We start from the raw sequence: 19812 nt of genomic DNA, 5'->3' as shown, positions 1-19812 counted from the left end.
GAGACTGTTTCCTTCAGTGAGTGGTGATTGCCATAGAAATGCCCTATGGAGGGAAGGAAGTTTCAAGATGTTTTGTAGAGATGAGGGCCTTTTCATCAGAAGGATGTTTCAGGATAAGAAAGGAAAAAGTGGATATTGAATGAGATAGACGGCAGTCAAGTGACCTACTTGAAGCTTAAAAGTAGGTTGAAGAGATGACGATAAAAGCAAGGATGGAGCTAGATTAGAATGCATGCCAATGGAAGAGGCAAAACTCCTGAGAGGATGGTTGAAATGGTCAAAATAAGAAGTATTTAGCTCTGCTTCTTCCCTGTAACTGGAAGGGCAGGACTAAATTCAAAGAAACCGGAAGTCCAAGGTTTAACCCTGTACCTTCAAGGAAGAAACGTAACAGCCAAGGGCTGACAGTCGAAACTTCATGGAACTTATAACTAGGATTGTGTACACATAAATTAATTGAAAAATTAGTGGTGAAAATAAAGACTAGATAGAAAGACAGCTTATTTTCTGGAATCTTGCTGAAAAAATAGAAGCTTTGTGCATGAATATTCCAGAACAGGAGTAATCTATGTTTTATTAATTAATCTGTATCCTTATATCCTCATGAAAGATACAAGGGTAAGAGTGTAGTTTTCACTTTCTGAAAAAGTGCTTAGGAATAAACACTGGCAAGAACCTGAAGGAAGCCTTCAGGACAGGAAAATGTCTTTTGTTCTTAACCACTTGTCCCTGGCTCTCCCAAAAGCCACCTTCTTACTGTGGTGGTTTAGCCTCTCACCTGTAGATTAATATATCCTCTATGATAAATTAATTTGCTTGCTATGGACAGTGTGTATGACCTTATATTCGTTCACAATAACCTTGAAATTTTCTTCATCATGCAGTTGACTGGAACACACCACTCACTCCTGAAGTTTGAAAGAGGCTCACTGGCCAAGCAGGACTTTTTTTCATTTTTTTTTTTTTTTTGTTTTCTTAAGCTTTTTCAGCTGCACTAATTCTTAACCAGCCAAAGAAACTCTCAAGGGGATACTTTGGGGGAAAGGGGAGCAGAGACATCTTGAGAAATTTTTACATATGTAAAACAAATGTCTTCCACTGAGGTTTTTAAAATAGTCCCTTTAAACTGTAACATGTGTCAGGCTAAGTTTGCTCAAATAATCACAGGGCTGCACAAGCAGGTCCCAATCAGTGCACACCAGACACAGAGGCCCATTTTCATGAGAGTCATGTTTTTGTTGGCGGTTTTAGTTTGTCTTCAGAAATTGCCTCTTGCGTTGGTGGTGTAGTGGTAAGCATAGCTGCCTTCCCCAAATTACTTCTTAACCCATTATCTCTAGAACTTTCCCATTCTTTAATTCTACTTAGGAAAAAAGGGATATTATCTCACAGCTGAGTGGGAAGACGCAAGGAGCTCTGTCCAAGTTTTCTCCAGGAATATTGTTGTCAGGTTTGTGGTTTGCTTCTAGAAATTTGGTATGTGAGTTAATTTACATTTTTCACTCTACCTCCAGCTTTTTTTTTTTTTTTTTTTAAGGGACAGGGGTAATTTAAGAGGGAATTGAATATATCAGAGCACCTTATTTTTGTTGTTGTCTGTTTGCTAAATAGGAAAGTCCATCAGCTTGGTAATGGAGGAGAGCAATGACTCCATGGAGAACCCCCAACAAGACCAAGGGCGGAACAATGCCATGAAGTGTGGGTGGCTGAGGAAGCAGGGAGGCTTTGTCAAGACTTGGCATACCCGTTGGTTTGTGCTCAAAGGAGATCAACTCTATTATTTCAAAGACGAAGATGAAACCAAGCCCTTGGTAAGTAGGAGAAAATTAAAGCATTGTGGTGCTTAGTAGTCTAAGAAGTAGAGGGGTTTGCTAGAAACTGATGGAGACTGAGGTCAACCCAATCTCCCTGGTCTCCTTCTTTTCGTTGGCATCTTTCACACTCTTTCTCATTGCTTACTTTGGTTCAAGATGATGAATTTGCTAATTGAGGCCAAGAAACAAATTACACTTGTCGGATATTAATTTTGACTTTTACGAAGCTGTAACATAGTGTCTGAGTCCCTCAGGCAAACTTACTTCATGTGGAAATGTTAATGGACATCTGCTAGAAGATATATTCTATAGCCAAAACATCTCTCCTTTTCTCAGAAGTAAGTTGAAAGATTTGAAGGAAAACTGTAAATGCAATTTTAAGTAATTTCTGAGACACCTTCAATATCAATTCTGTGGGGGCTTCTCTCTACTCTAACTCACATAAAATATGGATGTAGTGCTAAACCAGACAGTGTTGACACATCCAACCAGCATACACAGTATAGTCCCCTGGGAATAGTTTCTATGTTTCTTTGTGGTTTCTTACTGGTCTTTTATTTTCTTGTTTACTTATTTTCTCAGCCACAAATCTCTGGGTTGCAATTAGAGAAAGGAAAAATCTCCATCGTTCCCTGTAGGTACAGCAAGCTTTCTTAGCTGTGATCATTGCTTATCAATTAATGAAAGGAGATGGGAACTGAGGTATCACTTCTGTGTTTTTCCTTCATCTACATCTATAAAATATATAAATAAGAGAAAAAATTTTTGGGATCAGTTTACATAAACATCCCTAACAGTATGTTCTTGAGGCTATTTTCCTTGTATTAAAATGTAAGAATTTAATTAGGAATTTGGATCAAGGTTCTGCTTTAGTATTTTAAATTCCTCAGACATTATAATTTAACAAAGTTCTCATTAGTATAATCGAATTACATAAAGATAGCAATGAAATTCCAAACTCTACTCATTTTTTGAAATTGCTATTTTTTTAGCATATTTTTACCAGGGCCACGCATTAGACTAAGAATTTGTGTATATACGTTATCTTATGAAATGCTTACAATAATCCTGTGAGGTAGGATTATCCTCACTTAAGTATGATGAAATCAATGTTTAGGTGTAATGCATATTACCCAAAGTTAGACAGTGGTGCCATATTTTGCCTCTAGTTAGGTCCAAGTTCATATAGCCTCGGCCAAAGATCTCATAAATAAATCAATAAAAGTATCCCATATTGATATCATGAGACTTACAGTGCATTTCCATACCTGCTATTGTTTTCATCACAGCAAACCAGTGAGGAATATGGGGGTTATCATTATAGATGAAGAAGTTGTGTCTTAGTGACATGAAGCAACATGACCCCCATCATATAGAGATCAGAGTCAAAGGAGTAAAGCCTTTTGTTTCTTAACTCTTACTCTAGGGTTCTTTTCTTGTACCTTGTTTTAAACCATGTAATGCTCACAGTAAGGTATTATCCTGAACATAAAATCATTTTTACCAAACTGAGGTTAATGTGAAAAAATGTAGAACGTGGGGGATCCAGTATGGAAACTGTGATATGGGGAACTGTGTTCAATAAAACAGAAATATGAGTAATATTCAATATTTTATCCTATGAACTCTTGTTCTGGCGTGGTTTGGGTGGGCTGGGTTGTTAAACAGAATGGGTACAAATCAAATGATTAATTAGGTCTCATCTAGAACCTAAACAAGGGATTAGGGGAGCAAACAGAGGTTTCAGGGGCTGAGTGGCTAGAGAATTGAAAGGAAACTGCACAAACGTTTTGACTCTTTGGGGAGCTCAGCGTACCTTCTAGTAATGAAGATAGGATACAATGGATCAAGCTCGAGCTCAATGTTTCTAAAACTTGAGAAATTGCAGATGTCAGAGAATATGCACATGACCCCTCTAAACTGTTAAAAGAGGATATCATCAAATTGCCTTGGCTATTGTCCTCCGTGGAATTTCTTAGAAGATCTACAGTCACAAATAGTATTCAGTGCAATGTAGTTATTTTGACAAAAAGTTGGAAATATAAATAAGAAAATGCAAAAACTTCTGATTAATTCAAATGAAACTCTGCCTCAAAGTGAAAATTACTTTCATTCATAATATTTCTAAGATAAATAATATTTTGATATTAGTATGTTACTAGTATTTGTAGACTTATAATGACTGAAATTAACAAAATAGTTATATTGACAAGAAAATACTAATTCTTATACAAACCAAACATAGACTACAATCATTCCCCCCGCCTCCAAAAAAGGTTTCTTAATTTTTCTTCTACTTATTACTTGTTAAAGATTTGCTGTTAATAAAGCAGTAATAGTTTGGGGTGAATAACTTTGAATTATTATTCTTTTTTTGGATCATCTTTTATGACAGTGCAAGCACCAGGAATTTTGACATAGTACTTTTAAATTTTCATTTTTTACACTGATGTTTAGACATGTGAGCACAGAATCAGATGAAAACCCAGCAATTCCTATATCAGAGGACACTTCGGAATTTGAAAGGACCATGTATTTGCCCATGAATGGATTAATTTCTTACTTTAAAGTGAGTTCTTTAAGTGAGCATAGATGCCTGACACATTGTAAGTGCTGCAGCGCATTTTTGGATGAGTTGGTGAGTGATTCAGTAAAATATATCTCTAGCCAAGCAGGGTTGGGCCAGGACCATGTGCTGTCAGTAGTACTGACTATCCTCAGCTTCATGTATCAAAATCATAACCTGTATTTAAAATAATGAAGTTTAAATCACATTAAGTAAATCCTGTAGTGATATATTATAGACTAACTCTAAATAATTCGATGAAGAACAATTGAACATCCTGAAAAATGTTAAAACGGGAAAAAATTTAGTTGTAGTGATATGTTATAGAATAACTCTAAAGAATTCGATGAAGAACAATTGAATATCCTGAAAAATGTTAAAACGGGAAAAAATTTAGTTGTTATAAAACTGCTCATTTTATAGATAAAGGGTACGTGTGTGTGTGTAGGTACCCTTTATCTATAAAAGGGTACCTACACCTCCTGTGTGTGTGTGTGTATCAACCAAGGGATACTGTTAATGAGTAGCAGATGATGAACTGAAAAATCAGATTTCCTTGCTCCTGATCCAGTGTTCCTTCAGTTTAGGCTTTTGCTTGCTCACAAATCCTCAACTTTTTTTTAGATTTGCTTCCAGTCAGAAGTACTGTTTTCAGTATTGGCACTTACAAGCATAAGAATGCCCTTGACCTTCATATATTTTAATGAGGGCTATTTCAATAATACTGGAGGAAACATCACAATGAAATGAAAAAAAAATTCACTCTTCTAAGCATTCCTAGCCAGCTGAAAATGTTCAATAGACTTAATCTGGATTGGTTTTCCTCTCTCTTAATAGTATTTCTGAAATGAAAGTATTAAAACCCTTGAAATATGTGTCCCTCCTGTCCTAGAAAGAGGCTCTCAATTTATTTTAGTGAAACTTTCTCTGAGTTTCTCAACTCAGTAAAGAGAGTCAAACTCCATCATTATCCTTGTTATTAAAAACTGCACATCTGTTGGGAGAAACATGTAAACAAAATTATAATTGTGACAGGCTACCATGTAAGCACCGAGTGCTCAGAAAACACAGATACAATTAGTGCCAGGGAGTGAGTGGTGACTGGCTAGAGGAGTTGGGGGAGGCTGTGCAAAGCAAGAGGTGACCCTTACCTGGAGTGCTGAAGGTTGGTGGGAGTTTTCCAGGTACATAAATTGGGGAAAGGAATTCAGAGTGGAGGAAAGATATGGAGTTGTAGAATAGATATCTATAAATAGCTCCATATTGTGAGGGTAGCAAAATGACAAGAAATGGGCTTGGAGAGGTTGGTGGGGCCACAGCAAAAATGGATGTGTATGTCACACAAAGAGGCTGGATTCTCAGGTAGGTAATGGGAAGCTCTTTCCAAAACACCTGAGCTACTCAAGATGCAAAACCACACTACTCTGTTAGAAAGGAATACTGGTGGCTGTTTCCTGATGTCTCCTCTGGCTGCCTAATAGAACACCATAGACAGGGGCGCTTAAACAACAGAAATTAATTTTCTCATAGTTCTAGAGGCTGGAAGTCCAAGATCAAGATGCTTCCAGGGTTGGTTTCAGGTGAAGCCTCTCTTCCTGGCTTGTAGACAACTGCCTTCCCTCTGTGTCCTCACATGGCCTTTGCTTTGTACACAGGAGAGTGAGAGAGCCCTGGTGTCTCTTCCTCTTAAAAGGACATGAGCCCTATCAGATAGCCCCATCATTATGGCATCATTTAACCTTAAAGGCCCCAAATACAGCCACAGGGGGGGGTTAGGTCTTTAATGTTAATTTGGGGGGCCCAATTCAATCCATAATACCTAATATGTTGAAAACCTATGTTAATAAATATAATTTTCTCAGTTAAGGTTTTCTTCCATCTGTACTGTCTATCTTCATGTCTACTAGAACCTAATATATCTGATTTAATGCATTTTAAACTTAATTATTTGAACCTAATATTGATGTTTCATATTCTTACTCAAATTGCACCTTGCTTCCCAAATATTCCACAACCTGTGCTAGTTTGGGAACTTAGTCTCTAAACTGACACTTGTATTTTCTTCTTGAGCAAAAGGCAAAAGCACCTCTAGGTTCTCCTTTCTCTGGGGACAGTACCTGGTTTGTAAACAAGACTTTCCAGCCTGTCGCCAGGGTTCTCCTGGCAATATATTGGAGGTCTATCTCAAAATATAACTGCTTTATACTTAATATACATCAAACTAAAATCTTTAGTATCCTATACTTTTAAAAATGAAACTTTAGTTCATCTAGGCTGAAACTCTCTCCAGAAACCATTTTCTACAGGTTTGCAATTACATGGATACAGATTTTATTTAGAACAGATTTAAAAATGAAGTTGATTTTGGTTGTTTCTGAAAAAACAAACACGGAAAGTGATGTATGTAGCCAATTTTGAGCATACACTAATGCATCCTTTATTTCTGTTACTCATAGAACACTACTGTAAACATCCTATAGTACTGTATTTTTTCAGTTTTTGTTTAATATTTTTTCTATTTTAATCTTTAAAATAAAGTTCTATTTCCATACAGAAAAAAGTTTAAAATTATACTGTACAGAAGAATTTATTTTTTAAAAAGTCTTCCATCTACCCTGCATACCCCTAGGACTTTTGGGTAGCTATGAAAAATGTTTTAAAACAGATTTAAACTAAGTTTGTGACAATATTGTTTGCCTATTTTTCATTAATAATCATGACAGATGACTGTGGCTTTAGTTACAGATATTATAACATGGGGTAAGCAGCTGAGTTATAGATAAAGTATGATTATTATAGCTATCCTAGAAATAAGACAGTTATACAGATTTTGTTAAATGAATTTAGTGATAAATTCCTAGTACTTTTTTGGAACCATTTGTTTTACTTCTACCCTGAAGTATATTATTACTTAAATAATAACCAAGTCTCAAGTTTGGCCATACTAGTGAATGTCTCTGACATACCCTGGGTACTAGAACTTGACACTGGAATGCATTGATTTTTAGAAGCCAGTCTGGCACTCCTGATAAAATGACTAAAATCCAAACAGGCACTAACCCAATTAATCTAATCTAGACTTTCTACAACAGATATTGATCCAATTGTGTGGGGAGGGTTTTTCTGGACATGATGAAGATGACACTGTGTTAGATCACAATGGATTTTCTTAACTTAGAGAACAAAGTGATTTTCAGTGAATTATAACCTGACCTCTAAATGTGCAAAAGGTCTGACCTCTAAATGTGCAAAAATTGATTACCGATTTAAGAGTAAGCTCTAATTTTATGTATCTAATGAAACTTGTGAGTTAATGAAATCTAGAGATCTCTAAGGCAATTGCTGTTCTCTGTTATAGTATACGAGCCAGGGCACTTCCCTGATGGTCCAGTGGGTAAGACTCCACGCTCCCAATGCAGGTGGCCTGGGTTCGATCCCTGTTTTGGGAACTAGATCCCACATGCATGCCGCAACTAAGAGTTCACATGCTACAACTGAGAAGTGCACATGCTGCAACTAAGAAGTACGTATGCTGCAACTAAAAAAGATCCCTCACGTTGCAACTAAGTATCCCTCATGCTGCAATGAAGATCCTGCGTGCCGCAACTAAGACCCAGTACACCAAAAATAAATAAATAAATAAATAAATATTTGAAAATATAAAGTATATGAGCCAGAAGCAGCCAAAACCCCCATTGCGTGTTTAAAATAATACTGGAGGGACTTCCCTGGTGGTCTGGTGGTTAAGGTTCTGTGCTCCCAATGCAGTGGACAAGGGTTCAGTCCTTGGTCAGGGATCCCGCATGCCACAAGGCACAGCCAAAAAAATAATAATAATAATACTAGAAACCTTGAAACTTGAATTTCAGCTTCAAATCTATAACTGACTTTCTATGTAGCATCTAAGTCTTTTGGCATTTAAAAAGACACATAAGAAGGTATTGTGTGTCTTCACAAATTTTTAGGAACTCTCAGCTCTTTCCTAGAAATTATATCAAAAGATAGTGTTATTAATATAAAATATTTTATTCTGCTATTTATTGAATAATTTTTTATTGCTTATGGAAGTCACCTAGGCATGGCATTTATTTATTTCAGTGTGGTTAAAAACATAGGCTTTTGAGTTACATTGTTTGGGTTGAATCTTGATTCATCTACCAAATAACTATGATATACTAGGTAGTGATTAAGCTGGTTTAAGCTTCAATTTACTAATCTGTGCAATGGGATAATAGTAACACCTACCTCATAACATTGTTAAGAGGTTTAAATGAGATAATTTATGGAAAGAATCTTAGAAAGCAGTAGCATATAGTAAGCATAAAATAAATGTTAGCTATTTTTATATTAGTTTGACAAAAAGAGTTTATTTCTTGAGATGTTCACCCTAATCATTCATTCATTTCATTTTTTTAACACATATTTATTTTGACTGTACCTGTAGTTATTATGCTAGATTCTAAGAAACAAAAAGATGCTGTAACTGATGGTATAAAAAGATAGACACCCCCACCCCCATGCAAAAAAAAAAAAAAAAAAAAAAACGATTTAAAAGGAAGAAGCTTATTTCTTTCTCAGGTGAAGGTCCAAAGTGATTCTAGGTAAGTGAGGAGGTCTGCTTCAAAAAACTGTTTAGAAACTTAAGCTGCCAGTGATTTTGCAATTTTAACTTTTGCCTTCAAAATTCATCATGGGGTCACTTCCTTCCCAGTCACCTAGAAGGCAGTATAAAATAGAGTACTGCATAGAAGTATTAGGTGGACTAATAATGGCTCTTATCACTTCTATTTGCATTCTGTTAGATAGAACTGAGTCACATGATCATTCCTAACTGCACAGGAGACTGGGCATGCAGCCTAGCTTTATCCTGGGAGCAGAGAAGAACGTGGGTATGAAAAAAGAGTTAGCGGTCTCTGCCACAGAGACAAGTAATGCTGAATATCCATGAAGGTGGTGCTCAATTCCAGTGGCTGTTATAGACAATTGCAGTTACCGTACAGTGTAATGAGTATTTAAATAAGGAAAGTATAGAGAACCATTAGGAAGCCACGGGAGGGGCACCTATAACCACTTCAAGGTTCAGGGAGAGTTTTTCAAAAGAATATATATTTAACCTGAGAATTGAAGAACATAACTTTATTACAAGCAGTTGGGTTGATATATGTGGCAGAATTAAAGGTGTAGGTCATGGTCCTTCAGTAGATTGTTGGAGAATTGATAATGGCTGAGTATTTCAGCACCTACGAAAGAAGACAAGCAGTGATTCTTCCCTTGCTTTTATGTGCCTGTTTTTCTTGGTTTACTGGATTTAGAGCTAAACAGTGAAAATAGGGCTTATTCTATGTATAGCTCACTGTGAAGGAATCCAAAATGCTCACCTATCCAAAAAGGCCTCCTCTGACAGTCTTACAACTCTGTCTGGTGTTCCTATTGTTCATTATTTTGTATTGTGCAATAATTTCTGGAAAAATTTTTGAAAGGCAACTATGCCACAAACACTTGGTCTTCTATCATCCATTATTTCCTTACCATGAATCATGGCAATCAGTCACTTTTGACTGTAGGAGGAAGAGCTGAGAAAATCTGTTGCTGCTGGAGAGGGTACTTGGTATGGAAGAGCAGCAAAATATGTCTTGGACGAAGGGAAATTGATGGATGGGCATGGTGGCCAGAGGGATCAGTGTGAGAGAAGATTTCATCGTCATAATTTCCTCTAGAATTGACACTGTCCAGCATGGTCATTTCTCTGGAAAGCAGTTGCGCCCAGTTTTTTTTGTTTTTTTTTTGTTTTTTTTTTGGTTTTTTTGGCTGCATTGGGTCTTCGCTGCTGCGTGCCAGCTTTCTCTAGTTGCGGCAAGCGGGGACTACTCTTCCTTGTGGTGCGCGGGCATCTCATTGCGGTGGCTTCTCTTGTTGCTGAGCATGGGCTCTAGGTGAGCGGGCTTCAGTAGTTGTGGCACCGGGCTTAGTTGCTTCGTGGCATGTGGGATCTTCCCGGACCAGGGATTGAACCTGTGTCCCCTGCATTGGCAGGCGGATTCTTAATCACTGTGCCACCAGGGAAGTCCCAGCCCAGTTGTTTTGTATGCAGGTTCTAGGATCAGACTCCCTGTGTTCAGCCTAGACTCGATCACTAGCGATAGGCTTTGGGTGAGTTACTTGTTGTTTACTTGGGTAAGTTACACATATGTAAAATGTGAGTAATAATAATAATTATCTAATAAGTAGTTGTTAGCATACGTGAAATGACGTGTCTAGAATGCTTTTACAATATGTGGCCACATATTAAGCACTCAGTAAATATTGACTATCGTTACCACCACCACCACTACGATCATCATCATCATCATCCTCATCATTTTTACCACCTTTTACCATCAGGATACCCTGACACAGCAGTTTAGAAATCAGGATCTATAATATATACTTTATTAATTGTGTAACAAAGGGAATGGTAGATGATCAGCCCATGTAAGTAATGCTAACTTCAGAGCAGAAGATAATTTGTTTTCACTTGTGATCTATGCTGCCAATACGCTGAACTCAAATGGAAAGATTCTCAAAAAAAAAAAAAAAAAATGCTAACCTTTGCAATATGTCTTTTCTCTTTGTTTAAATTACTTTTGGGGCCCCTTCAGAGCTTATCAAAATGATTATGAGGACAGCCAAGGAGTCTTGAAGGATTCTTTTTGGACCATCCCAGAGAGAGGCAGCCCTAGTTTTCTCGTCTCACACACAGCACTTTTTCCTCAACAACAATTTGGAGAGAGATCTACTGGAGTTTAATCCCTTGAGTTCTGCTTCTAACATTTACTCATATTGACTGAAGGCTTTTGTATTTGTGATGCAATTCAATAGACAGAACCAGATAATTCATATGCTATCTCATTAGCATAAATTTAGGTCTATTTCCATTATCCCAACTAGTGGAGAAGAGAATGTAGGGAAAAAAAATTAATGGTTGAAAATATAATTGAATATTTATATTTTTAGTGCTTAGAGTAATATATTTTAAATGGCTACATTTTCTTCCCCTGGTGTATGAAGTATTTCACAGCTATTTGCTATTCATTTTCTTTCAGGTTTCTTTTGAGCACTCAATCTTTCTGGCCCTTCTTCTTTAGCTTTATCCTGCATAAATCCAGATGCTCTCTTTTTTCTAGTGTTATTACCATATGTTCATTCATTCAGTAACTATTTATCAATTGTAAACTACATAAATTATAATTTACAAATGTTTTGATCGCTTTTTGTGTAAAAGGAAGCAACCCTAGATACATGAATTGTTAATCTTACTTTCCGAATTTTGGCTTCTTTCCCTTAGCATATTTTCAGGGTTCATCCATATTGTAGCATGTATTAGTAGTTCATTTCCTTATATGGCCTAATAATATTCACTTGTCTCGATATGCCACATTTTATATATATTCATTCTCCAGCTGACAAACATTTCGGTTGTTTCTCACTCTGGGGCTATTATGAATAATGCTGCTATGAGCATTTGAGTACAAGTTTTTGTATAGACATATGTTTCCATTTCTCTTGGTTATATACATAGAAGTGGAATTGATGGGATATACAGCAACTCTATGTTTAACCTTTTGAGGAAATATGCCAGCCATTTTTAATTATTAAATTCCAATCTAATTTAATACTCAAGCCTCACGCTTGGTTTATTTATTCATTTTTTTAAAACATCTTTTTTGGAGTGTAAGTGCTATACAATGGTGTGTTAGTTTCTGCTTTATAACAAAGTGAATCAGCTATACATATACATATATCCCCATATCTCCTCCCTCTTGAGTCTCCCACCCATCCTCCCTATCCCACAACACTAGGTGGTCAAAAAGCACTAGGCTGATCTCCCTGTGCTGTGCAGCTACTTCCCACTAGCTATCTATTTTATATTTGGTAGTGTATATATGTCCATGCCACTCTCTCACTTCGTCCCACCTTACCCTTCCCCCTCCTCGTGTCCTCAAGTCCATTCTCTACGTCTGCATCTGTATTCCTGTCCTGTCCCTATGTTCGTCAGACCCTTTATTTTTTTATTATTATTATTATTTTAGATTCCATATATATGTGTTAGCATACTGTATTTGTTTTTCTCTTTCTGACTTACTCCACTCTGTATGACAGACTCTAGGTCCATCCACCTCTCTAAAAACACCTCAGTTTCGTTTCTTTTTATGGCTGAGTAATATTCCATTGTATATATGTGCCACATCTTCTTTATCCATTCATCTGTTGATGGACACTTAGGTTGCTTCCACGTCCTGGCTATTGTAAATAGAGCTGCAGTGAACACTGTGGGACATGACTCTTTTTGAATTATGGTTTTCTCAGGGTATATGCCCAGTAGTGGGATTGCTGGGTCGTATGGTAGTTCTATTTTTAGTTTTTTAAGGAACCTCCATACTGTTATCCATAGTGGCTGTATCAATTTACATTCCCACCAACAGTGCAAGAGGGTTCCCTTTTCTCCGCACCTTCTCCAGCATTTATTGTTTGTAGATTTTTTGATGATGGCCATTTTGACTGGTGTGAGATGATATCTCATTGTAGTTTTGATTTGCATTTCTCTAATGATTAGCGATGTTGAGCATCCTTTCATGTGTTTGTTGGCAATCTGCATATCTTCTTTGGAGAAATGTCTATTTAGGTCTTCTGCCCATTTTTGGATTGGGTTGTTTGTTTTTTGATATTGAGCTGCATGAGCTGCTTGTAAATTTTGGAGATTAATCCTTTGTCATTTGCTTCATTTGCAAATATTTTCTCCCATTCTGAGGGCTGTCTTTTTGTCTTGTTTATGGTTTCCTTTGCTGTGCAAAATCTTTTAAGTTTCCTTAAATCCCATTTGTTTATTTTTGTTTTTATTTCCATTTCTTTAGGAGGTGGGTCAAAAAGGATCCTGCTGTGATTTATGTCATACAGTGTTCTGCCTATGTTTTCCTCTAAGAGTTTTACAGTGTCTGGCCTTACATTTAGGTCTTTAATCCATTTTGAGTTTATTTTTCTGTATGGTGTTACGGAGTGTTCTAATTTCATTCTTTTCCATGCAGCTGTCCAGTTTTCCCAGCACCACTTATTGAAGAGGCTGATTTTTCTCCACTGTATATTCTTGCCTCTTTTATCAAACATAAGGTGACGATATGTGCGTGGGTTTATCTCTGGGCTTTTTATCCAATTCCATTGATCTATATTTCTGTTTTTGTGCCAGTACCATACTGTCTTGATTATTGCAGCTTTGTAGTATAGTCTGAAGTCAGGGAGCCTGATTCCTCCAGCACCGTTTTTCTTTCTCAAGATTGCTTTGGTTATTCAGGGTCTTGTGTTACCATACAAACCGTGAAATTTTTTCTTCTACTTCTGTGAAAAATGCCATTGGTAGTTTGATAGGAATTGCATTGAATTTGTAGATTGCTTTCGGTAGTATAGTCATTTTCACAATGTTGATTATTCCAATTCAAGAACATGGTATATATCTCCATCTGTTTGTATCATCTTTAATTTCTTTCATCAGTGTCTTATAGTTTTCTGCATACAGGTCTTTTGTCTCCTTAGGTAGGTTTATTCCTAGGTATTTTTTACTTTTTGTTGAAATGGTAAATGGGAGTGTTTCCTTAATTTCTCTTTCAGATTTTTCATCATTAGTGTATTGGAATGCAAGAGATTTCTGTGCATTAATTTTGTATCCTGCTACTTTATGAAATTCATTGATTAGCTCTAGCAGTTTTCTGCTGACATCTTTAGGATTCTGTATGTAGAGTATCATGTCATCTGCAAACAGTGACAGCTTTACTTCTTCTTTTTGGATTTGGTTTCCTTTTATTTCTTTTTTCTTCTCTGATTGCTGTGGCTAAAACTTCCACAACTATGTTGAATAATAGTGGTGAGAGTGGACAACCTTGTCTTGTTCCTGATCTTAGAGGAAATGGTTTCAGTTTTTCACCGTTGAGAATGATGTTGACTGTGGGTTTGTCATATACGGCCTTTATTATGTTGAGGTAAGTTTCCTCTATGCTTACTTTCTGGAGGGTTTTTATCATAAATGGGTGTTGAATTTTGTCAAAAGCTTTTTCTGCATCTATTGAGAAGATCATATGGTTTTTCTCCTTCAATTTGTTAATATGGTGTATCACATTGATTGATTTGCATATATTGAAGAATCCTTGCATTCCTGGGATAAACCCCACTTGATCATGGTGTATGAACCTTTTAATGTGCTGTTGGATTTTGTTTGCTAGTATTTTGTTGCAGATTTTTTTTTAATTAATTAATTTATTTATTTTTGGCTGCGTTGGGTCTTCCTTGCTACGTGCGTGCTTTCTCCAGTTGCGGTGAGCGGGGGCTACTCTTCGTTGTGGTGCGTGGGCTTCTCATTGCGGTGGCTTCTCTTGTTGCGGAGCACGGGCTCTAAGCACGTGGGCTTCAGTAGTTGGAGCACGAGGACTCAGTAGTTGTGGCTTTTGGGCTCTAGAGTGCAGGCTCAGTAGTTGTGGCGCATGGGCTTCATTGCTCTGTGGCATGTGGAAACTTCCCGGACCAGGGCTTGAACCATTGTCCCCTGCATTTGCAGGCGGATTCTTAACCACTGCGCCACCAGGGAAGCCCTTGTTGTGGATTTTTGCATCTATGTTCATCAGTGATATTGGCCTGTAGTTTTTTTTTCTTTGTGACATCTTTGTCTGGTTTTGGTATCAGGGTGATGGTGGCCTCGTAGAATGAGTTTGGGAGTGTTCCTCCCTCTGTCATATTTTGGAAAAGTTTGAGACGGATAGGTGTCAGCTTTTCTCTAAATGTTTGATAGAATTCGCCTGTGAAGCCATCTGGTCCTGGGCTTTTGTTTGTTGGAAGAATTTTAATCACAGTTTCAATTTCAGTGCTTGTGATTGGTCTGTTCATATTTTCTTTTTCTTCCTGGTTCAGTCTCGGCAGGTTGTGCATTTCTAAGAATTTGTCCATTTCTTCCAGGTTGTCCATTTTTTTGGCGTATAGTTGCTTGTAGTAATCTCTCACGATCGTTTGTATTTCTGCAGTGTCAGTTGTTACTTCTCCTTTTTCATTTCTAATTCTATTGATTTGAGTCTTCTCCCTTTTTTTCTTGATGAGTCTGGCTAATGGTTTATCAATTTTGTTTATCTTCTGAAAGAACCAGCTTTTAGTTTTATTGATCTTTGCTATTGTTTCCTTCATTTCTTTTTCATTTATTTCTGACATGATCTTTATGATTTCTTTCCTTCTGCTAACTTTGGTGGTTTTTTGTTCTTCTTTCTCTAATTGCTTTCAGTGTAAGGTTAGGCTGTTTATTTGAGATGTATCTTACTTCTTGAGGTAGGATTGTATTGCTATAAACTTCCCTTTTAGAAATGCTTTTGCTGCATCTCATAGATTTTGGGTCGTCTTGTTTTCATTGTCATTTGTTTCTAGGCATTTCTTGATTTCCTCTTTGATTTCTTCAGTGATCTCTTGGTTATTTAGTAGTGTATTGTTTAGCTTCCTTTTGTTTGTATTTTTTACAGATTTTTTCCTGTAATTGATATCTAGTCTCATAGTGTTGTGGTCAGAAAAGGTACTTGATACAATTTCAATTTTCTTAAATTTACTAAGGCCTGATCTGTGACCCAAGATATGATCTATCCTGGAGAATGTTCCATGAGCCCTTGAGAAGAAAGTGTATTCTGTTGTTTTTGGATGGAATGTCCTATAAATATCAGTTAAGTCCATCTTGTTTAATGTATCATTTAAAGCTTGTGTTTCCTTATTTATGTTCATTTTGGATGATCTGTCCATTGGTGAAAGTGGGGTGTTAAAATCCCCTACTGTGATTGTGTTACTGTCGATTTCCCCTTTTATGGCTGTTAGTATTTGCCTTATGTATTGAGGTGCTCCTATGTTGGATGCATAAATATTTACAATTGTTACACCTTCTTCTTGCATTTATCTCTTGATCATTATGTAGTGTCCTTCTTTGTCTCTTGTAATAGTCTTTATTTTAAAGTCTATTTTGTCTGCTATGAGAATTGCTATGCTAGCTTTCTTTTGATTTCCATTTGCATGGAATATCTTTTTCCATCCCCTCACTGTCAGTCTGTATGTGTCCCTACGTCTGAAGCTGGTCTCTTGTAGACAGCATATATACGGGTCTTGTTTTTGTATCCATTCAGCCAGTCTATGTCTTTTGGTTGGAGCACTTAATCCATTTACATTTAAGGTAGTTATTGATATGTATGTCCCTCTTACCATTTCTTAATTGTTTTGGGCTTGTTATTGCAGGTCTTTTCCTTCTCTTGTGTTTCCTGCCTAGATAAGTTCCTTTAGCATTTGTTGTAAAGCTGGTTTGGTGGTGCTGAATTCTCTTAGCTTTTGCTTGTCTGTAAAGGTTTTATTTCTCTGTCGAATCTGAATGAGATCCTTGCTGGGTAGAGTAATCTTGGTTGTAGGTTTTTCCCTTTAATCACTTTAAACATGTCTTGCCACTCCCGTCTGGCTTGCAGAGTTTCTGGTGAAAGATCAGCTGTTAACCTTATGGGGATTCCCTTGTATAGTATTTGTTGCTTTTCCCTTGCTGCTTTTAATATTTTTTCTTTGTATTTAAGTTTTTATAGTTTGATTAATATGTGTCTTGGCATGTTTCTCCTTGGATTTATCCTGTATGGGACTCTCTGTGCTTCCTGGACTTGATTGACTATTTCCTTTCCCATATTAGAGAAGTTTTCAACTCTAATGTCTTCAACTATTTTCTCAGTCCCTTTCTTTTTCTCTTCTTCTTCTGGCAGCCCTATAATTCGAATGTTGGTATGTTTAATGTTGTCCCAGAAGTCCCTGAGACTGTCCTCAATTCTTTTCATTCTTTTTTTCTTTATTCTGCTCTGCAGCAGTTATTTCCACTATTTTATCTTCCAGGTCACTTATCCATTCTTCTGCCTCAGTTATTCTGCTATTGATTCCTTCTAGAGAATTTTTAATTTCATTTTTTGTGTTGTTCATCATTTTTTGTTTGCTCTTTAGTTCTTCTCGGTCCTTGTTAAACGTTTCTTGTATTTTCTCCATTCTGTTTCCAAGATTTTGGATCATCTTTACTATCATTATTCTGAATTCTTTTTCACGTAGACTGCCTATTTCCTCTTCATTTGTTTGGTCTGGTGGGGTTTTACCTTGTTCCTTCATCTGCTGTGTTTTTCTCTGTCTTCTCATTTTTCTTAACTTACTGTGTTTGGGGTCTCCTTTTCACAGGCTGCAAGTTCATAGTTCCTGTTGTTTTTGGTGTCTGCCCCTACTGGGTGAGCTAGACTTCCCAGCTAGCTGTGGTGCACTACTCCCCTTCAGGCTGTGTTCATGCAGCCATTCCCAGTCTTCTCTCTTCTCCCTGGGATCTGACCTCCAAAGCCTGAGCCTCAGCTCCCAACCCCCACATGCCCCTGTGGGTGAGCAGACAAGCCTCTCAGGCTGGTGAGTGCCGGTCGGCACCGATCCTCTGTGCTGGAATCTCTCCGCTTTGCCCTCTGCACCCCTGTTGCTGAGCTCTCCTCTGTGGCTCCGAAGCTTCCCCCCCACCACCCCCCATCTCTGCCAGTGAAGGGGCTTCCTTGTGTGTGGAAACTTTTCCACTTTCACATCTCCATCCCAGAGGTGCATGTCCCTTCCCTATTATTTTGTCTCTGTTTTTTCTTTTTTTCTTTTACCCTACCAAGGTACGTGGGGCATTTCTTGCCTTTTGGGAAGTCTGAGGTCTTCTGCCAGCATTCAGTAGGTGTTCTGTAGGAGTTGTTCCACATGTAGATGTATTTCTGATGTATTTGTGGGGAGGAAGGTGATCTCCACGTCTTACTTCTCTGCCATCTTGAAGGTCTGAAACTCCTCACGCTTGGTTTAAATCTCATTTATGTTGCTCCACACTGTATCCCAGTGCTTGCCAGCTTTGATGGGGCACACACAAGGGAGGAAGCTCAGGTGCACTTTTTCTCCTCCCCTCTACCCTCGGCACTGTGTATGTGTGTTTGTGTGTGTCTGTGTGTTTGATTGTCTGTCTGCATGTTTGAGAGGCCCATTGACTGGATACCCTTTCCTTCTCTTTGAGGTCTCTGGACTGGCAGTGGGGAAGAGGAGAGCAAGAACAAATACATCTCTGCCTAAGAGCCTATCATTGTAAGGAGACTATAGGGCCATCTTGATTGCTTCTGTTTCTCTGGCTAACTTGTGGCTGTTTATGACCATCTTTACTACCCAGAATGTTGGAGATGGGGCTGTATCTTGTCCTCTCTTTTCACCCTTCAACTCTCAAAATGAGCAGTACACCCACAGCTTCTTGCTCCTAGGAGATCCTTACAAGACCACACGCCTTCCCTGGTTAAACTTGAGCTCCTGGAAATACATACATGGTCACCATGACAAATGTGGTACTGTAGGCTCCTCCACACTGCCACAGAATTTTCCTTGCCCTGCAGTTCTTTTGTCCATTATTCAGGAATAGGCGAAGAGCAGTCTAAGCACTAAGCTACCAGTCTCACTAGTTGCCAGCAGTTCTCCTGGAGTTTGTTCTCCCTCACTAGAGAGGGTTTTGGCTTTCCCCCAGACTTCTTTCCTTAGCAAGAAGGAGTAGCTGATGGCATTTGTTGTCTTTCCAAATTTAACATCTTTTTATTTCTGGTTTTAGATTCTAGAAGTCAGTTTGGGGCAATAGGATAACTCCTACTCAACACCCTAGTACAAAACATTGTGTCATAATATTACATTTTTCAATTACAACTCATGAATCAAATTTACATACTTTCTTCTCCCAGGTAAGTGGGACTAATATTCTCTCATTAACCACCATTACTAGAGATTGTCAAAATCCTTCATGTGTCTGATTTCCCATGATTATTACCTTGAAACAATATTCCATTTATGACCATTTATGACCTAGATACTCACCATATAGTAAGTACTACATATATTTTAAATATGCTAACTTTTTATTTTTTTCTTTTCTCCCCACTTTTCCTGTTTGTGTCATAGTCATAGAAGAGATAAATAGAATCAATTCAAGGTCTTAGCAGAACCCTCAGTTCATCTTTGCATACCTGGATTCCCACTTAAATATATTTTTCTAGGTATGGGATCACACATGGTTAAATAATGTGTTATCCCTCACTAAACTTAAAAAAAATTAGTTCGGATAAGTAGATGCTCATCTTCTACTTGGCCTACCTTTTGGCTAATCTTGAGAAATTGTCAGAGGGATGACTAGAATAAAGAACTGAATCTGTAGATGTGAGCTCACTGACCTAGATGTGGGTTGAATATGCAATAGTCCTGGCCTTTCTTGCAGTGGGCACTGATTATTTGAATAAACCAACATAACCCTAACTTGACTGTGTTATTTAACATTTAGAACCTTCTCCAGGGAAAGCCAGAAACATCAGCAGTAAGACTCTAATACATTTTTAG

At 37.6% G+C, this 19812-nt stretch overlaps 1 protein-coding gene across 3 annotated transcripts in view; it reads left to right on the top strand.

The window, feature by feature from the left end:
• The window catches only part of ARHGAP24 (Rho GTPase activating protein 24), a 514100-nt gene that overhangs the window by 85396 nt on the left and 408892 nt on the right, over positions 1-19812 (top strand). For all 3 annotated transcript variants that reach the window (XM_068542699.1, XM_068542700.1, XM_068542698.1), the window contains exon 2: positions 1612-1811. In XM_068542699.1, coding sequence (XP_068398800.1) covers positions 1632-1811 — 180 coding nt within the window. In that variant the 5' untranslated portion in view covers positions 1612-1631. The remainder of the gene's footprint in view (positions 1-1611; positions 1812-19812) is intronic.

This window comes from Eschrichtius robustus, chromosome 4, assembly GCF_028021215.1.
Source record: "Eschrichtius robustus isolate mEscRob2 chromosome 4, mEscRob2.pri, whole genome shotgun sequence".
Lineage (NCBI taxonomy): Eukaryota > Metazoa > Chordata > Mammalia > Artiodactyla > Eschrichtiidae > Eschrichtius > Eschrichtius robustus.
The sequence above is the reverse complement of the archived record's forward strand: the minus strand, read 5'-3'. Positions and strand labels throughout refer to the sequence as shown.